The following is a 21,801-nucleotide window of genomic DNA, read 5'->3' on the forward strand; positions in this document are numbered from 1 at the left end:
ATGGCACCAACTTATGCACAAACAAATGAGAGATATAAGGGTACACACCCAGGTGATGGATTGGACAAACATATAGTATAGTATATACATGTGCCCATGAAAAATTCACACGAAGAAGGGAGAAACAAAAGAAAAAACAGGCAACTACCGGTAGTCATTTATGAGGCCCCCCAGTTGCCAAGGAAACAACCCTTCTCTTGCATGCACCATCTCATCCATCCTGCTTCACCTACCTCCGCTTGAGTCACGATACAATAAATATTTAAGATGCAATAATTGCTTTATTGATGACGAAAACATGCCCTCACATGTTTCATTCTCCCTGTTCGCACACCCTCTATCTGTCTCTAAACACCTCCTTTGCTCACACACAAATCCTTGATGCATTCTCTGCTGTATAATTCCAGTTCAAGACAGGCAGCTTGTGGTGTCTGGACCATGTAGACTGACTTTAACAACAGAGAGACATATGGTAGAGAAAACAAATGTCTCCCTGGTATCTGCCTCAGCTAGCAGTGTATGTATGCATTGGATATTTGCTGTATGTATAGCGTCTGAATCCATTCTTTTCTCTTTGTGTCTGTCAGCACATAGTGTTTGGAGCTGTATTGTAGCAGAGCAAAACTCTATGCCCTGCTCATACCTGTAATGATGGCTTCTAAATATCCAATATTTGGTCCTCAACCTGTATTTTACCTTGATACAGTCCACTCTCTTATTCTACCATCTCCCTCTCACACACACACAGATACACACAATCAGGAAAGGCTTCCTTTGATTCGAACTATAAATACCTAATTAAAACACACTGGATTTAGATGCAAAATCGATAAAACTCAGAAACTAAGGTATGCATTCTCAGGTGAGCTACAGAATGTATTATATTTTATCAGCACGAACATTATATCATAAATTCTGTGCATCAATTATTGATTGCACACCATCAGCTTTACACTCACAAGGAAATACGGTGGCAAAAGTGCAGAGAGTACTGAGAACAATAATTCACACTTAACACTGGGTTGTCCTCTACCTACTGAACAGGCTATCATCATACAGGCATATGAATAGCACAGCATTTGTGAAGTCATCTGGCCTGCTGTCACAATACATTTGGGGTTTTCTGAATGCCTATTTAATGCAGGTTAGTCGCACTAATTTAGCAAGACATCTAGGATTTCAGACATCGTTACTAATTTATTTTAATTTTAACCCAAACCCTGATCATTTCAAAAGTGTCGGTTTTTTTTTGTTTTTGTTTTTGCCTAAAACCAACCAAGCTTTAAACACAGTGCTGTCTACCCAATCATAACATGTTAGATTATCCTGTGAAAGGGAGAACGTTAAGATCCGGCCTTGATCTCATGTTCAGACACTGCTGTGGTTTCATAGTCCCATCATGGGGACAGCTTACAATTTGGGGATCTAATAGTTGGTTGCTTCAAGATAAATTGTTCTTGTTAATGTGTCATTCTGAAGGTACCCGTGTGCTTTTTAGCTTCGGCCCCCAAGACATGTCTACTAGTCAGGGTGTGTGTGTTCATGCGTGCATGTGTGTGTGTGCGTGTGTCCATGCGTGTGTGTGTTTTTCAAAACCTTTTTTCTCAGAGACTTAACATGCAAATAAAGCCCAGATACTGTTCAGCATCACAGAAGAGACCAAAACGTACAGTTTGCCCCACTATTTCAGGCTTAATTTTACCTTTAATGGTGAAGGAAACATGGCGTAGCAGAAGCATAGTTAATGAAGAGCAAACGCGGCCCGCAGCGAAGGCCTTAAGCCCACATTCATCATGGATTCAATTTCCCCCTTGCACGTACGGAGAATATCTGGAATCATTACAACACAACTAGCAGGCATCCCCTGCTCATAAATAAGCATGTTAATTGACCTGTCATCACTAATTGCTGCAGGGGATAAGAGACTGATGTGTGTGTGTGCGTGTGTGTGTATGTATCTGTGAGTGTTTAATGTTTGTATATGTGTATGCAGATGTGTTAAATCTAACAAAGTGTTTACGCATGTGATTGTGTTTTTATCTGAACTGTAGACACTACAGCAAGATAGATAGAGTAAGGGAGGGAGTTTTTGTGTGTGTGTGTGTGTGTGTGTGTGTGTGTGTGTGTGTGTGTGTGTGTGTGTGTGTGTGTGTGTGTGTGTGTGTGTGTGTGAGTGTGTTTGGGAGGTCTTATTCCACAGGGGAAATTCCAGACCAAGGCAACCTGGGTGGCATACTCAAGGCCAAAGTATTGGAAGTCAACACTGGTCACTTCTCATCCTCAATGATTGCCATCATATCCGTGTAGGGAGGGGCTTAGCTTTCACTCTTGTGATGAAGTTGGTGTGAGAGAGTAATCCCAGTCTGTGCACCAAACAGCCCGCCCCATTACAACTGTTTGGTGCACTGTTGCAATGCCGCCTGTCTATCCATCCATCCATCCATCCATTTTCTTCTGCTTATCCTGTTAAGGGTCACTGGGGGGGGGCTGGAGCCTATCCCAGGGACCTTCTTGCTGTGAGGCGACAGTGCTAACCACTGCACCATCGTGCCGCCCGCTGCCTATCCTCATTGCCTCATTCTCCTTTGGATGGGGTGCTGATTGGGTCCAAGAATGAGACACAGCCACCATAACATCTAATACCAAAAGGTGGGGGATGGATTTTGTTCAGGAGAGGTTTGAACCACACCTGGCAGCTCACAAGTGATTATTAATTGATAAAAAGTCTGACTCAAATTGGCCAATAGAAAAAACAAAACTACCCACACATATATATTAATTTCCAAATTTAATGCAATAAATAAATAATGATTTTTTGAAAACATTATATACAGTATTCTATGTCAAAAAGCTACAGTTTAGCCAAACATATGACTATTCCTGGTGCAATACAACATAATTATATCATTATTATTTCTGTAGAAGTGGCAGTAATTAGTGAAGGCTGTACAGTGCCCAAGCACATTTGTCCCTCAAAGTCTAGTCTGCTTGGGCAAAGTGATGGTTCTGTACAGCGCCCAGCCACAGGACACTAGTGTATTGCAATATCGCTCCCATTACTCTCCTGAGATGAAGTACAATCCTTCCTGCAAAATTCCAAACCAAATATAAGGCCTGTACAGGTCGGGGATGATGTAAGTGTGCTCAAGTCCTAAGCAACAGAGCACAAGTACAGCAAGGTAATGTGGAGGTGAGGACACTCGTGCTATGGCACCATACAAGGCAGGCCAAGTGTGTGCGTGCCCCTTCAGTCTTCTCACTAAATGCAGCATTTTGCTGAAATGTTTTGAAACCTTGAAATGAATGAAAACGTTTGGACCAAATATAAGACAATATGAGGACAGCAGCAAACGAGAATGTGTACGTCAGAATGAAAGCCATGCGGAGTTGGAAGAAAACGAACACAAGACAAAGGCAAGAGCCTCATTAATTATCATCAGCATCAATTGGAACATAACAGTGATCTGGTGCACAACACAGTGTGGCCATCATGTGTCTGTCCTCTGCTCCATAGGTGATGTGTGGGGGTGCTGGTTCTGGGCAACCCCCTGCAGCTTCTTCCACATCATTTTTTGGCTTCAGCGGTTCCCTGCCGCTGAGGCAAATGATGTGTATGAACAAGTTAAATGTATCTAAACATGCAAAACCTGCACCCACACGAGACAAAACCACATTTAGAAGGTGGGTGAACTGGGGAAGGAGAAAGAGGACTTTCCTGTCTTCTTTCCTTTCCTTGTACACATATTGGCTCTGGCAATAATGTGGATTGAAGAACCACCAGCCAATCAAGAGAGGAAGATAAGGGCCCCAGTGACAGGTCCTCAGCCATGGTTGAAGGATGACAGATGAAAGATTGAATTCGCCTCTCCTGTTACTCTGATGATGTGGACTGGCACTATTCAGTGGTGCTGAGCAGTCAGGAGGAAGACAAACACGGGACATGGTACATTCATCTCTTTCGACTAGATTTTATGTGTCTTATGTGTGTTTTCTACTTTGCACCACTGCAGGTGTGTGTTACAAACAGGGGAACTTACTTTTTTTTTTTTTTTTTTACCTGTCCTGTTCAGTAGCTGAAGCAAGCAGCATCAGTGTTCCTGGTGCCTTGTTGTACTGAAGCAGTTTTATTCTGCATAGGAGGAGTCTGATAAACTCCTCCTATTGCCATTTATGTTTAACTTTATTAGGAATGGTGTTGGTTCATTGATGAAGCTACCGGACTGAGGCTCAAGAGTGGACAGGAAGAGAGTACAGGGACAGGACAGTGAAGACAAGGGGGAGGGGGGAGACAAAAAAACAACAACAGCAATAGCAGAAAACAACAACAACAACAAAAACACAAAAACAAACAAAGACAAACAAAAAACAAACAAAGAAAAAGTAACAACAACAAAAGAAAAAGAAAGAAAAAAACAAAACAATGGTTGCAGAATTCCCGGTGCAGGCTTACCATTTGGTTTAATATAATTTTAAGATAAATGTCTGAGTGTGTGTTTATGGGTCAGCTGTGCGCTCCATGCGTGTATGTGTGTATACGCGTGTGTACGTGTATGTGTATGTGCTACGGTTTATCTTGGATGCTGTGCGTAGCTGGCTGTAGCTGATGTGGGGGGCCAGGACATCGCACCCCCAGTCCAGGATGGCAGGTAGGTCAGGACCAGGTCACCAGAGCACCCCGAAATCCCCAGGACACAGGGAGCCCCAGGCCACCCCTCCCCCAGGAAACAGCCACAGGCCCAACCCATGCCAGGACCCATAGGAAAGCATAGGAGCAGCAACCCCCACCCGGAAGCAACACACAGAGAGACGGGGCAGAGATGACCCCGGTCCCGCCGGGCACTCCCCCCCCACAGCATGAGCAGAGCCCAGGGGCACAGGGCCCCCCAGCCCGAGACCCGACCAGAGCCCCCCAAGGGGTCCGCCAGCGGCGAGGCCGACACCCACCCACACCCCACACCCAGGCGGGGCAGCCACAGCCCACCACAACGACCAGGCCCACCGTCCCCGAACAGAGCTATCCCCCCCCCCAACCCTCGATCCCCATCCCCTCTACTCATCCCCTGTTCTCCCCCTCCCCCCAGAGCAGGAGGGTTTCAGGCTATAGGGCACCACCAGCCAGCCAGCCGGGACCCCCCACTCCCTGGAAAGGTCCAGCCCACCCGCCGGGGTGAGCCGAAGGCACGCACGCCCAGGACCGCCACCCCCGGACAAAACAATCATACTGGAACTTACATTTAAACCCACTATCTATTTTGTGGTCATCTTGACATTTTCAAGGTTCCTAATGTTTCGTCTATCTTAATGCATATAGATGGGACACTTATCAATATAACCTTCTACAGTTCAGCAGCACTAGAAATCACAGCCACCTCAAAGAGAGCAATCAATACAATCTAACCATCATAATCCTTGTAAAAAAAAAATGGATTTATTGTAAGTGAAGGAGCGTACAATTACTTCTTTACGTAAGTTCAAAGAGTCGCTACTCAAACTTAACTACAGTTGAGCTAGTCTTTTGGCTGCACACATTATTATAGACTAAAACTATATATTTAAATCGACATACCATTATGTTTTCTTCAAACAGGGAGAGGACACGTCGTTTGGCCATCTGCAAAGTAAGGGCTGCCGCCTGAAACACGACGGTTCGCATCATAATTCAGGAAACCCTGAAGTTGCCTGAGATCCTTCAAGTCGAGCTCAGTGAATAAGCGACAACTGCCTGGTTGCAGCCAGCCAGCCAGCCAGCCAGCCAGCCAGCAGCAAGACCCAGCAAGAAAGATGACTGGTCAGACATGTTAGCTGCAGTCAGCACCACCATCAAAAAAAAAGCTCTGCACCAACAAATCAACCCAAAATCTGTCACTAGCTCAGATTTCTCCAGCAGTGTCAAACTATTGCGTTGAACAAATGAATCCATGTATACAAGTACATATTGTACAAACAAGTATAAATGATAGTATGCACTTGGTAAGTCCCAAAATAGAAACACATTTGTGTGTTTTTGTGGAATTCTGCATTTATGACAAGTGAGACCACTTTAGCTTTAAAGTTTAAGTTAGAATTGCCTTTAGTTTAGGATTAGGGTACAAAGCTGGACTTGTGCATTTAATTGTGATGATCAATGTCATAGTGGTTCCTCTCAACCATAGGAAGACAAAAGTGAGTGTGTGAATGATCAGTATTTTAATTTGAGAGTCATTAGTCATCAACCTTGAGAGAGGGTGTGAAACAAATCAGGGCAAAAATCGACCCAACTGGTCTGCGTGTTGCACCACAGGGCCAGAGGAAAAGATAAGCTGAAAGATAGAGAGAAAGGCTAAATGTCCGTGCATGCACTCATTCGGCCACATTCCAACGGCGAGGGGCGAGCTACAGTAGCAGCTGCCAGACGGAAGGACCCTGATGATGTGTCAACAGACAGTTCTCAAACACAGCCACATCTTCTGTTGTGTCTGCCAGGAAATTTTCATCCGCAGCTGACTGAATTTTAACAGTAAATATAAACTTCCAGTGAACTCATAAAGAATTTAAAGTGTGCAGCTCAAACAAGAAGAGCCTGGCACACACACCACACACACACACACACACACATACATACACTGTATATACTTAAATATGGTTTTACTACAACATTACAAAAAGAATACCCTAATACAATGAGCTGTATTTTTGCCCACATATTAACCAACCTTTTTTCCTTTCGAAAATTAGGCTACGCTGATCAAGAATATCATGTTTCAACTGAAGTGAGGCATCTTTGTACACCAGATTATCATGGTAATCAAGCAAGCTATGAACTATTTCATTTATGTACATCAAATCTATATTCATAATCTCTCCACTGTTTTTAAAAAAAAAAGTGTTTTTCAACCTACAATGATTGCAGGAGAAACTGAACTGGTGTTTCATTACCAAGTGCTAGCTGCCAAATGTTTTATACATGTTAAAATTAGAATGACATTGACTCAGCAAAACCAGTAGAACTTAATATGCGTTCGCCTGGTTTGGCAGAGACCCAGTTTTACTGACTGAACTGTGCATCACTGACGTCAGACCTTCTTGTACGTTTCTATTTGTGTTTAGAGGTCACGACAGGGCACACTTGATCTTTCAAATCAGTGTGAAACCTTGCTCTCCACCCTGAGATCAGCACATTTCTTGATGAAGCAAATAATCCCCTGGTTTCTGTGTGGATCGGCTTGTTGCTGACATCCAGCAGAAAATGAGCTGAATGTTCACTCAGAAGGCCCTCATTTATCAATACTCCCCTCAGTACCAAAAAGATCAAAATGCTGTACTCACATGTATGTAATGCATGAAAAATGCACACTAGTCTACCATTTAGAAGCTTGGGGTCATTTTAGATTCATCATCTTTTTCATCAAATTCGTTAGTTCAATGTAAAATATGTTGATGACTTGATTAATAATAATGTGATGTGATATATAAAGATTCCAGCAGGCAAATCCAGACTGGCAGCTACCGGGGGCCAGGTGTTGGCAGGGGCACTAAAATGTTTGACAACTGTAAGCTGGGGTTCAGGTTCTCGAAGGTGAAAAGAAATTTAAATAACCTTCTCACCAACCATTTTTTTTCCCTTTCTACTACCTGCTGGGATTTGTTTTCATCTTCTCTAAGGAGGCCACTGCATAGCAGATTTTGGTATATGTGCATTTCTGCTGTAACTGTCACTTCATATGGGAGGTAGTGCATATTCTGTGAGCTTAAAGGTAAATTTAGCTATTACCTTTTTAAAGAAAAGAAAAAAAAGCTTCACTGTAGTAAATTTCCGATCAAAAAATGTATCCAAATCCAAGGAAAGTCCAGGGCCCATTTCTTTGTGGAATTCTCTTGAATCCAAGCAGCTGCCAGTGTACAAAATCCCACTTTGCTATCTAGGCTGCAGAGGAGGCCTTCCTCTGATGAAATATGGAGAAGAGAGGAGCGATGTGGGGAATGTTTCAGAAATGAGCACGTTAACAAGATAAAAGCCATTCTGGAATAAGAAAACCATACATCTGCTTTGCTTTTCCCTTTTAAAAAAAAAAATAAAGCAGGAGGAGATCTGAAAATGGTGTTGGAATATGGTGAAAATGAACTCTCCAGGTGTGAACACGGGGATGATTTCAAGTCAGAGGTCATGTTCTATCAGCATTCAGCAAATAGTTCAGAGAGCTCGGCGCAAGTCTGGCTCACTGCGGGTAACACCTGTTGTCCGAGTTATGCCAGTCTGCTTAGTGTGAAGCTGCAGGAGCAGGTATGGGAAGTTGACCACTACCTTAAAAAGACCATCTCTTGAAATGCATCCTATTGTTTGTTGTGTGTAGGTTTTTTTTTTCATTAAACAAACATATGTCACTGCTGCACTGTGTGTTAATTCAATAACGACAACTGTAAGCTATTTACTACTTTTACTGAACCCATTGTTCAACACCAAAAATACATGTCTGCCCCCCGTGGGTGTCTTTATCAACCACATCCCCGCCACACCCACGTATGCGCAGTTACTGTAAAACTACACTTAACACTGTGGCCGTTCTTTGATTGTCCATGGCGAGAGGTGATGGATCATCAAGCTCTTACCTGGAAGGGTCCACTGGGACTGATATCAAAGAAGGCCTTCCTCCAGTCTGGGCCCTGATGACCGGACTTTGTCCACACCACCGAATCCACAGAAGCAATACTTCTCACTCTCAGAAGCACATTGAGAGTACCTGTCAAAACAAACGCCCACACACAGAGTTACAATGCTCCTCTTTGAATAATTACAAGTATCCTCACATTGAGTCCCTTTATCTTTCTATCATCTTCTTCAAAATAAGCGATGCGTTTTATGTTCTCTGCCTCTGGAGCTGGTGCACCTCTGATTGAGGCAATGAGAATCTGCATCGATAAAACTGAAAATTTAAATTGGTGTTAAAAACCAGCCAAACCACATGATCAATGTGAATAAGAATCGAGAAGAATGAGGGACACATTGAGGCCTTGCGAAACCATTTTTATGTTCAGTACATATCACCATAAATAAAAGTAGCACTGGAGATAAAAAGCAATCATGCATCACGCTTTTGTACTCAATCTTACTTTTAGGATGTAAATCCTGGCCCCTGCTGCCTCTGGTGACACTGAGCGGTAAGCAGATCACAATATTCTAACCGCATAACTCTAACAAGAAACGATAAAGACTTGGAAACGAGACGGGTTTTGTTTTCCTCACGGTTGTATTAACGCAGACAAAGACAGTGAATTTGATTAGTTCTGAAACTTTTTCTCCCACGCCCCACCACTAGCGTTCATTGTAGCTAAGCTAACAAGATGTGAGCAGTCCAATGCGTGCAAAGAGAAGAGTAATCTACAACTCTGACCCTTAAAAATTATTCAGAATAAGTTTATTACCCCAAAAGTTGGTCCATTCCTTTAAGGTTAAACAGTTGCATGATGTGAATTAAATGTTTTAACTTCTCAGCGAGGCATTTCATTCTTTCTCCAGTACACATTCATAGAGAAACCCTTAATTAAAAGTCTTACTAGATGAAGGTGTAATCCAAGAACATTTAAATCTAAAACATTTAAATCTTTAACCTAAAACTCTAATTTCTCTGCCATCGCTATGAAGTCAAAATTATCCAGTGTTTCCAAGTAAGCATGCCAGTGGCACTGAGCAAACCTGAGCCAAACTAAAATACAAGCCGATGCCAAACAAAACTAATTAAATGTTGTTTATTGTTGCTGCCAGCTAGCCCAAAGAGAAACGCAGTAAGGTGAATAACAAAACTCATCGTGGGGAGGGGTGGGGGGGTCTTTATTTTCAGTTGTGGCTCATTTAAACCAGTCGTAGGGATTTATACAGTAGTTTCTTTCTTCATTTTGCAACTTATTTGCCTTGTTTCGTAATCAAATAACTTCAGGGTTACAAAATGGATGATGCATTCGCAGGTCAGAAAAGAGCAACATCTCAATGGCTTATCTATATGATCTTCATCAAAAGATCTTGATGCTTTTAACATACAGCCCTTTTAACACTTTACCGTACTTTTTGGACAATTGAGTAGATTCACAGTCGTCAAAGTACTTCAGCATAAAGCACGATCTCTTACATCCTCTCACCAACTGGGAACATGAATAAGTAGGTGGCCTCCCCTGCAGCTCTCTGTTCAAGCCTTTTTACCTCACTTCTATGCCTCCTCATATTTGTTTGCTCAAAATTCTTTACTTGTCATTCTTCATTTTTTTCAGTCCTTCTCTCTTTTCTCAACTTTCCTCACTTCTCTACCTTTCACTCTCTTCATATACCCTCTACATTTTAATCTAATGCTCACTGATGCTGTCTGTCTTACCCCCATCTTGTCCTTTATTGTCATTAAGAGTCACACTGTGTCTCGCTGGCAGGAGTGTGAGCTTTGCCAAGGTAAGGCAATTAAAGGGACAACAGATTGGAACAGACTGGAGGAACAACAGAGTAAATTAAGGGAGGGCTTGTAGCAGAGCTAGGCATAACTGGTAACAGATTGTACTAATCGTAAGCAAGCACTGTGTGACAGATGTTGCATTGTCTTGTCTCATTGCTTTGCTGTGGAACACGAGACCTTTCAACAAACTGTGCAATATGCAGACGGTGTGAGTGCCGCAGTGTACTCCACACCGATGGGAAGTCAGTTTTCAGTAATCCTCCAGCTGCACTTTTTCCTCTTCCTGCAGCTGGACATGACATCTCTGGTGTGTAAAAACTCATAGCTCCTGTCGTCTGTGTGGTCTCTCCGGCAGCCCTGTATCACGCGGACTTCATCTCCTGGAGATCCCCTGATGTACGTAGTCATCTCCCACACTGATCAAATAACAATGACGCAAGGGCTCGCTTAACTTTTCTTGTTAGTTAGGTACGGTAACAGCGAGTACGTGAGAGCAGCAAAAGCAGAAAGCCGGCTAGTTTTAATCTTCTGGCAAGGCGGTACAAAGTCAGCGCAGAACTTGTAGAGAGGGCTGAACAATCTGTTTATGTGTGAGCCGGGATACAGTCAAAAGATAAATTAATGATGGTGTCGAGCACTTGGGTGTTTTCAAATGTGTACAAAGGTAAGCATCACCAATGTTAATAGTCTCAATTAGTATTGCCACCACTTGACTGCAGCTGAGATGATTACAGTTAACTTTGTGTTGTGTTTGCGATACTTGAAAATACTGATTAGACATTTCCAGCTCTAATCAGTGCTGCAATCAACTGCAGGGAGGAAGTGAGCTAACTGAATACATGATAACAAGAATGGAACAGTGAGCCAGTGAGAGACAGCATGTGCCTTTTTACAATTTACAACATGGGTCATTAATCAATTTCAAGCATAAACCACATTTTTTTTCATGGTTGCTTTCTTTACTGTTTTATTTTCTAATTTATCTGAGACCCAAATTGATTTGGAACTAGAACAGATGTAACTTCTTCCATTAGTGAACTATCAGTTCTTTTAATAATCACTATTGTTAAGCAACATGAGGAATGAAAAATCTGTTATGGTTGAAAAGGTTAAATTTGTGGAATTAACACAGTTTTTAAGGGGACAATTCGGCATCAGGGAGGTAGACTTAAGCTCTGCTTTCTTTAATTGTATGGTGCAGCACGATGCATCCTTTTGTGTGGTTCAATCTCAACAAAGTCATTATTCTTCGAAATTGACCCAAGCTCTGTAGCCACTCACTTTTGTTACATACAGTGTGTTGTGAAAGTGTTTGATTTCAATGAAACTACGTATGAAAGTCAAAACTTCCACCTTCATGAAGGGCATAACTATTTTTGCTTGATTTGGCCCACTGGCCACTACGAGCTCACCACTGCCCTACAACATCCATAGGAGACAGGGGAGGTAAGAAGAAAGGGAACAAATGTTACAGTGAAGCACACATGCTTGGGCTACAGAGACATAAATCAACATAGCTCGCATGTGTTTTTCTGTGTGTGCACTTGCACATCTATCTCGGTGAGAAATTGGAGTTTTGGGAGTGAGGACATTTGTTTGAGGACAAAGTGAGGATATTTTAGTTAGCTCTCACTTTGTGTCACATCTTTAAAGGGCAATTTGACCTTATACTTCATATTGAAGGTTGGAATTGGTCCTAAATTAAGGCTGGAGTGAATATCACGTTGTTGTGATAGTTAAAGTTGAGGAATGAATTTTATTAATGAGTGCCCTTGGTTGGATAGAACCTGTGCTTGCTCGTGGGTGTGAGTAAGTGTGAATGTGTGCTAGTCTCACATCCTTTTGGATACCATCACATGTGTGTATGCAGGTGTGTGTGTGTGTGTGTGTGTGTGTGTGTGTGTGTGTGTGTGTGTGTGTGTGTGTGTGTAGGCTTTTTTAAGTGTATGTGCAGGTGTGTAGGCTACAAGATGTATGCATTCTAGCTATGTGACAGAGCATATTATGATGAACAGCTTCCCCAAATGACTGATTGTGTCTTGCTACTGCCATAAATCAAACACCCACTGCCCCTTTCAGCCACCTCTGAACACACACACACACACGCACACGCACACAAAAAACATACTGGCACACACAGAAACACACACTTTTTTCTCTCTCTGCCACACATATCTATAGCATTTTGTCTGGCAAGCTCTCTAAGCAAGGGTCAAGCACAGAGATCACATGTTGACAGAGGCCCAGAGAACAAGAACCACGACCAATCCAAGTGTCTCTCTCTGCTTGCTCTACTGTATATCCAAAGAAAAGTTGTGCATATATTATCAACCTAATTCTGCTTTCTTCTACTCACCAATATGTTTTCCTTTCATGTGGTAGTAGAAGGAGACGCAGTACGGGACCCTGCCAGACCCCTTGGGGCCCTTGACTGAAGACACATTAAAAAGCGGTGATAGAAGACGAGCTTTGTCCCCAGAAGCACGTGGCCGCGATGCTTCGATGTACATGTAGTAGCCTGAAAACCACAGACTACATTGTCATGTCCAGACAGGTGTGCTGCCTTTCTTGACAGGACTGTTTATGTAGAACTGAATTTATGGTTGACAGTAATTCCTGTGTTATCTCACCCTCCTTGGTTCCACTGCGGTCCGTCTCTGGGCCAGTGTTGGCAGATCGCTTGGGATTCTGGGACAGGTGATTCTGTCTTGTCCAGTCAAAGACGTCACTCCGGTCTTGTGAAAAACCGCAGATCCGCTCATCCTCAAAACCACACACATGGTCTGGGGGGTGTGTGTGTAAGTGTAAGTGTAAGTGTAAAAATACAAGTGAGGAAAAACACGTTGGATTAATGACAAGTTACACTCAGTCAGTGACTCAAATCACAGTTGTTTTTCCAAATAGCATGAACGTATCCTGATGATTACATCCTACACAGAACTTTGTAACTACAACTGTGACCCGTTTGAGGAATAACGTCAAATGCTAAAATGCAAAAAAAGATACCAAAAAATTAACAAATACTATTAAAAGATAGGATTTCTGAAAGTAAAGCCCTCAGTACAACTACAGTAGAGAGAACACTATATAAATGAAGTCTGTTTACCATATACAGTACAGCAGCATAACAATAACAATGCACTATAAAAGCACAGAGAAGTATGAGAGGTGTAAGGAAGATATACGGCTATTTCATACAAGGGGCTCCTGTGTGATAATAGCTCAAATAATCAATATGAAATTTAGGTCATTTTAAAACATTAATTCTTCACTCGAGTTGAATCAGACTTTGGAATGACTTGTTTGGAGAGATCCTTGACATTTTCAAACATGAAGATTCAACCCAAACTAAAGCCACCTGATATAACCGATCCAACTCCAAGATGCAGTCTGCTCATTCAAGCTGAGCTAGTGGGTGCCCTCTATACTGGAATGATTGACTGTTCCTGTTCCCGAAACCAGACTCATCCAACCCATATTCAGACTGTGACCTTTAGTGGTGCATTTTGGATTGCTTGATTGTTTAAACTGTTACTTGAAAATACATTTAACTATGTACTTGGTAAAATCATGATCCGCTTCGTCACAAGCCTGTTATCCACAGACCAAGCCGTATCTGCAAAAGCAGGTGAAACACTGGTGCATTTGGTTCCCATGGTAACCTTCATTTGTCTTACATCCAAACCTTTCATTTGCATTTAAGAGGCCCATATCGTTACCTATTGCAAAGAAGGCCAATGACAACCGTGACATATGGCAGAGAAGAGTAGAAATGCTGCTGAGGGAAGAAGTCATGCAGGAACTGTACAACTCAAATGAAGATGGAGGACAAGAGTGTTGACAAGAGAAATGAAAGCGCGAAAAGATGAAGGAGGAGTGCTTCTAGCCACACATTTGGTTTTGTTTTGACTTGTTACTCATGTTCTATGCACATTTTAATGTATTTAACACACAAACTTCACGCTTTAACTACATTTTTTTGGAAAACATTCTGCCTGTGTTCGCGCTGCATGCTGTGGAAACAAGCAATCTGCTTGTGACACACTTTTTAAAGGTGCTGATCCATTCCATTTCTTCTTGACCTGTTTTTGAATGGAAGTTTATCACTCGGTCACTACTGTGACTTTTGTTGGGCAAAGCTCAGAGTCCAGCTCACTGCTGCATTCTCAAATCTTGAAACCACAAATAAAAAGCAGCATAGAAATGACGATAATATGCACAGCACAAAAATCAGAGCCGTTCGGAGAATATTCCTCAAGTGTTCTGATGGGGAACCTTTTAAAAAAGACATTAATCCATTGAGGTCAGAGAGTGTGTGCGATACATTTGAAACTGCAGGCCCTCTACAGACCTGTAATTATGATATTACTGTTATTGTCCTTGATGATGACGTCTCTAGATAAACCAGAGGATTATCTCACCTTCATTACCCCATGCAGAGGGATCTGCCATTATCAAAGACTCACTGCACATAATACATTCAGTCAAAATCCATCCAAGCTAACAGATACAGTAAGAGCTCCTTGCAGAGGCACACACAGTCAGCTGCTAATTCATATGGCATGTACCGTGTATGAGAGTGGCTTGTGTGTGTTTTTATTTGTTTCAGGGCGCTAATCTATTACTCTTCACACCCTGCTCCACTACATGCGCTCCTTTCAATTTGCACTGTTGTTCTCACAGTCAGTTCCAATCTGCTGTTGTTTTAATTGCCTCACCCTGGCAGAGCCAACTGCCACTCCAGCCAGAAAAATGCTGCACGTCTCTTAATGAAGAAAATAGACAAGATGCAATTGAGTGAGAAAGGGAGACGGATGGCATGAGAGGCAGGCGTGCATCAGACTTAGTGCAATACTAAGAGAGAGATTGAAGCACGGGAGGAACAAATGTTAAGTTGAGATGTAACATAGTTTTAATAGATTCAAATATTGAAAATATCCTGGTCTACATTAATAGCTACTCTTTCATGACATTTAAAGCACCACATGCCTCTCATATCCCACTGTTAAAATATTCTCCTTGCCAGCAACCAGAGTTCATAAAAGCTAAAGCTGTTTCAGGGAAAGCTTGACGAACCTGTGTTGATGTTTGCAGCATATAAACTCAATTAATTTATGTAAAAAACTTAACGTGTCTTGCTCATTTCACTCTTCTCTCATCAATCATGTTCAGGATTATGAAAAATGTAAATGTGGAAGAGCAAAGGATGGTAGTTAAGAAAGATGGCTCACCTGAGGGTCTTGGGTAGGTGTACGCTGTTAGAAAATTACATTAAAAGTGATTAATAACTCACATATGTGCATCACATTTATCCACACATCTTATCTTATTTGAGAAATAAGCTGTTTGATCACATAATTTTGAAATGAGACTCACGTTCGGAGTACTGGATGACGCGACTGACGTATTCCCCTGTGCTGTAGGTGGTGATGGGAGCTAGCCGGACCTCATAAGAAAGGGGTATTCTCAGGTCTGCAATGGTGTGGGACATCAGCACACCCTTCTCTGGCTCTTTACCCTTGAGGTCTATGTGCTTCGACTGCAGGTTCTTCTTGTCCTGGATTTGCACGTGTGAAAGCACACGCAGAGGCAGAGGGAGAAGCAGACATGAAGGTGCATACTCAAAAATATGAACAAGTCTGCAAAAACGCACATTAAAGAAAATACGCTCAGTACACAAGGAAAAATATGATGAGCCTGAGCAGCAGATACAACAAATGTGTCAATATTGTCAGGAGTAACTTTTTTTTCCCCTTCCTGTCATTTTACCCCCCCCCCCCCCCCGCCCACCCTTTGGATTTATGCAACACTCATCTCTTTCACTTTACCACAAAATGTTCTGATTTCAGGGTTTTCTCTGATCGAAGGTCAACGCAGCAATGAGAAACTCACCCGCTGTAACAAAACCAGTAATAGCGACTGTAGAGGGCACTCAGAGAACTCATACATCTGCTAGGGCGATACGATGTTGGACAGGTGCTTGGAGACTAAAAACCTCAGCCAAACACAGCAGGACAAAATGTTATTTTGTATTATATCAAATGAATCAGCGTTCCATAAATATATGCTTTCTGCTTTGGATAACCTGTAGTAATTTGTAATCTACGTGCATTATATTAATCACTGTTTCATAATCTTATTTTAATATACAAAATCTGTGCGCATCCCTGCAAATTTCCTTTAATGGTCAAAGATAATTGCTGATCTCATGGTTTGGAAAAAGTAATTTGGGCAAAGTTTTCCGCCCAAGATTTTAACCAAAACTATCATTTAAAAAAAAAGACTACATTGCTAATGTCTCATTTAACGCTTTAAAGGCCAATATAAGCTGCGTTAGTACATCTGTGGTCTCCCATATTGAGGTCATTGTTAGAAATGCAAACAACAACATACATAAGCTGCTGATATCTTATTATAAATCCCACCACTCCAAAAAAAGACACGAAGAACATTACTTTAAAAGTATGAAAGTGTAGATTTAGTTCACCATAACTCACCAGCCTTACAGCCTTATATACATCTGATTATGTTTCATCTTGTCTAAAAGGAATTGGCAATGGATTCTACGCATGAAGTGATATTTCCTGTACAACTGTTGTCTTGCCTTTTTTCAAAAGTTAAGTTTAGCTGCACCGTTTTCCATAGCGCCATTACGGTGTTACTCCACCCACAGAGAGAAGGATCCATTAGCTGTGTATCTGCCTCTGATCCCAGCTACTTAAAGACCTGACAGTGAGCTCAATCTAATGCATTAGGTCATCCACTTCACCATAACACATTGGTACACCCACAGCATGCCATTATCAGGTTATGCATGCAGCCGAGGTGTGTGTGCTTGTGTTCGTGCTCATGTGTGTGTGATAGAGTACTGTCTATAATGCAGGGACTTTACATGGTGAGCGATCTGAGCTAACGAATTTGAGCTCATTAGACAGACACGGACACAAGTTCCCTGTCATCTAACCTTTATTTAAAATAGGATCTGAATGCGTTGAGCGATTCTATCTTCATTTCAGTTTTGTTGGATGATTATGCGAAAAAAAATTATTACGATAGAATAAAATCAGAATGTACTGTTTCTACTCCATTGTACCTCAAGCACCGCATGTTAATGGTGTGTTGTCCCCTCTTCCCATCTAAGAAACTCAACCAAGCTGATTTGATCCCTTCTACTAACGAGACAATGGCAAAATACAACAATTATTGCATGAGTCCCTCTTGGCAAGCTCAGCCTGACCCCTGCAAGGGGCTTATGTCCTTGACAGTGTCTTTTGATTCATTTTTCTCTCCCCACATCATTTAAAGAATCATTAGTAGCTGTGTTTTCTTATTTTCTCAAACGTAAATTTTCGTTTTTCTGACTTTCATTTCCAGTCATTTGGTTTAACAAACAAATATAGAAAAAATAAAACATCATGACTTGACACTTCTATGAATCCTACGGAGCCCCGACGGGACATGGAGAGGGAAAAAAAACAGGCCTGGATGGACATGTCTATTTCTGTGTGCCCCTTTTCATCATTATCGTGTTGCAAATATGATAATTACAAAAAATGTTATATGGTATCCAGCACAGCCAAAAATTATGGAATAACCATTGTGATCCCAGTTTTGCATTAATACAGAACTATTTCTGTTTGGTCATTTTCTGCTCCTGCAACAATGTAACTGACTCTGAGTGAATCTTAAACATTGGACAAATGTTCCAGAATTCTTGATTTCTCAAATTAATATATTAACATAATTATTTTTTGACTTACCAAGGACAATACACAGTAATCAACATTTCAGTTTCTTTATCGATGCAAATTAAGCTGGCTAATGAGCAGTAACATAGTAAAATGCATTGTGCCCTTTTAACACCCACTTATGCCAATGCTCATCCATATAAACATTTACACAGTGCTCATACACTATATGCATAATTGTGTGGAATACCACAGCAAAGAAAAGCTATGCTCATGTAATATGCATTGAGTATGTGGAAGCAGGGACAGTTGAGTTAATGATGTTGAAGAATCGAGCTTCAGAAGCCAGTGTTCTGCACTTTATCAAGCTGACAGTATAAACATACATGCATACACGCTTGTTTGGCTCCTTTTTTAAAATGTGTGTGACTGCGACAGGAAAATAACTAGACGAAAACCATCTGCAAACAAAGACACTGTGTGAAGCCCAAAATAAACACTGGATCAATGAGTTGCTGAAGCATGACTCAGAAGAATCCAGCTGCTCCCAACACAGGTTAAAGTCTCGATGTCCCTCTGCTTCACAATGTGTGTGTCTGGTTTGTGTATGTGAGTGCCTGCCAGGGCAGGGGTCAGGAGGTGACACAGGTGAGTAGCATGATTACACAAGCAGTGTGTTTGGGTGTAACTGACTTGAATATACTGATAAAAATGTTTTAATTCACGCATTATCTTCGAAAACAAATAATTAAGTTTAAGTTACCTTAGAATGCTTCATACCCATTGTGGTGTTATCGAGTCATCCCCTCCCCTGAGCCACTCACCATATTTGATCCACGCTGCTACTTTGTACCCTGACATTTCATTCATGGTCTGATACTAAAATGTGTATGTATCACAGATTCTTGCTCTGAATATGAGCAGGATCAAATATGAATAGTAAAGTGTTAGGGTTCGGTGAGGGGTTGGATGCACCTTTACTGCTAGATGTGACTCTAGATTCAGATTCAGATTCAGATAACTTTATTTATCCCCGAGGGGCAATTAAAGATCACAACTCAAAGCCTGATACAAGTATCACAAGCCGTCACAATTATTACAGATTGAAAGTAATAAGGTGCTAGGTGCTACACTGGTCCTTGCAAGACAAAGAGAATAAATCATGAGACATGAAAGTTTATTTTCCTCTCATATCTATTTCTTTACTATGCGTAAGCTTGTGTTTTCAGTTATGTCTCCATTCTACAGTCACCTGAAGACATTTCACATGCTGAGAAGTAGCGACCATGGAATGATGGACAGCTAACAGGCATCAGGCTAAAGTAGATAATGTTTCATGCTGGGATCAAACCATTACTACTCATATGTCCTTACTGAAGGATAATGTATTTGCTTCTTCTGTGTGGTCCTTTAAGGTGGGGTAGGGTGGGGGGAGGTATCAAGTGTATGTGGATGTCTGACATTGTTTTTCTCTGCTATGTTTGACTGCCACTACTCCCTTGTATTATATTCTGCAAAAAAGATAATTAAAAATGATAACAAAAAACAAAAAGAAAAGGCATTTCCCACTTGGACAGTTCTTGCAACATTTTTGAGAGGAATCACCCACCCAAACCCAAAGGTCCCCTGTGAACTGCAGAGTGACACTTCAAGAACGTTGAAATTGTTGGAATTGAAAATAACACTGAATTTGCATCTAATTTTTGTGTGTAACACAACAAGGAACTGGAGGGTAACGTGATGGCAGACATGTTCATGCTCCATGATAATAGGAGAGTTTTCTGTACAGTGATATCATTTCTGAGGGCTACAGTAACATGAGCTGTGGACATGCTTTTTAACATGGCAGTTAAATGTGCCGTATTGACCACTTAGGTATGGACCAGTCGCTGACTTACAGTATGCTTACGTCCCTCAGAAGGGTTCCTCTCCTACTTGGAAAAGAACCCACCATCACGTAGGGGCTCAAAGGTCCTTAGAAACATAGTTTGGAGGACAACGTTTGCACAAGTTGGAAGGTGCCTCAAAAAGACAAAGCCACAAAGAAAGAGAGAAAGAGAATGGGAACTAAGGAGCAGCCACACAGAAGTATAAAGAGTGATGTGTGTGAAGGACATTTGGACTGACGTTCTGGAGGAGGCAGTCTCTTCAGACACTAAAGAGTGTGAGGTTAATTCTTCCCTTATCCTCTGTTAATGGATCTCACTTATGACTAATCCAGCAGTTCATTGATATTGTGTGTGTGTGTGTGTATGAGCGTGTATGTAACTCATTATTTGTGGATATACTGCATGTATCTATGCATCTATGAGCCCATGTGCACTCTTTGAGATCTTGTGTGATATTATACTCATATATCTGCACATCAATTATTCACAGATTCAATAACGGATATTTTTTTATTTTCTTACACTATGATGGAATGCATCTTAGCACAGCAGTGTTTCTGGGACTGTGTGTGCAGCAAGAACCTGGCTGTAGTTTTGATCTGAAGCCAGGACAGCTGCTAGTTGTGTAGCTTCAGCACACACACACATGCGCGCACACACACACACACACACACACAAAACCACACACAACTCAGTAGCTATGGGTGGAAGGTTGGTCATTGAGGAGATGTGGAGGTTGAGGGCAAACAAAAGAGTAGTAGAAGAAACAAAAACATGTAAATTTGTGTGAACATGTTCATGTAGATCACGCTGTGTGTAAACACAGTTTATTGCAGGATAGTCACGAGATATTAAAGCCACTATAATGAGACAAATTAACATGTCATTGGTAAGGAATCAGTTGAAAACATGCAAACCATCATCTAGAAGGAAAAATCCCAAAACATTTACTTACTGTATATGGCAAAATGTAAAGCACCAGCTGAGTGAGATTATTTGAGCACCATTCTTAAAAATATATTTTTTTAACATACATTACATAATGGTGTGATATGAAAGTGTGTTGTAAAGGAAAGGACCTGTCAACTCTGTTCATTTCTACACTGGGAACCCCCCTGCAGGGTGAAAGAAGCTAAATTAAGAGGTGCAAACACAGATTTCTCAGCTTGGCGCTTTGTTACAGGGTAAATCATTTACTTTACCCCCTGCCTGAAGGCCACTCACACGCATACACAGGCAGCCCACAAATATTCACAAACCTGCATAACAAAGAGATGTATACAACCTAATGACCCACTTTATGCATATGAGCTTCAAGTTATAGCCTTTGTGAAACAGTAAAGAGCATCGCTCCACACAGTCTGATGCGAGTCCTCTCGTATTCCCCTCTGTGTCTGTACGTCCCCCTCGAGACCCCCACATCATTTGGTATGTGAAAAGATGGTATGTGTAAAAAGATGGAGTGTTAAGGAATAAAGAGGATGAGCTGGAGAGAGTATTGCAGGAATAGATGGGTTATGAAATTGAGATGGTATTACTTTTGAATATTCTCATACTCTATTTAATAGTCGAGAGGACCGGGGAGAGCTGCTGTTTTTCTTTAATTTCCATCTTATTTCTTTGGCACCCTTTCCCTCACTACCTTGCTCACGCTCACCCTCTGTTTTACTAATGCACAAATAAAGCATGCAAGTAAAAGCTTGAAATTAAATTAATGTTTAACATCATTTCAAGGAGTCATGACCTGACACTTAAGGCAACTCATTATTTCAACACTGTCAGCATTACAACTTGCAGCAACTATTTAGGAGC

At 41.5% G+C, this 21,801-nt stretch overlaps 1 protein-coding gene across 4 annotated transcripts in view; it reads right to left on the bottom strand.

Annotated features, from left to right (window-relative positions):
• mdga1 (MAM domain containing glycosylphosphatidylinositol anchor 1) overlaps positions 1-21,801 on the bottom strand; it is a 166,245-nt gene that overhangs the window by 17,263 nt on the left and 127,181 nt on the right. For all 4 annotated transcript variants that reach the window (XM_086187760.1, XM_086187742.1, XM_086187750.1 and 1 more), the window contains 5 exons: positions 15,789-15,969; positions 15,644-15,667; positions 13,043-13,195; positions 12,769-12,930; positions 8,587-8,717 (listed from right to left, as the gene is read on the bottom strand). In XM_086187760.1, the coding sequence (XP_086043886.1) occupies positions 8,587-8,717; positions 12,769-12,930; positions 13,043-13,195; positions 15,644-15,667; positions 15,789-15,969 (651 nt within the window). The remainder of the gene's footprint in view (positions 1-8,586; positions 8,718-12,768; positions 12,931-13,042; positions 13,196-15,643; positions 15,668-15,788; positions 15,970-21,801) is intronic.

This window comes from Aulostomus chinensis, chromosome 2, assembly GCF_037954235.1.
Source record: "Aulostomus chinensis isolate RoL2024-O1b breed Wild chromosome 2, RoL_Achi_v1.0, whole genome shotgun sequence".
Lineage (NCBI taxonomy): Eukaryota > Metazoa > Chordata > Actinopteri > Syngnathiformes > Aulostomidae > Aulostomus > Aulostomus chinensis.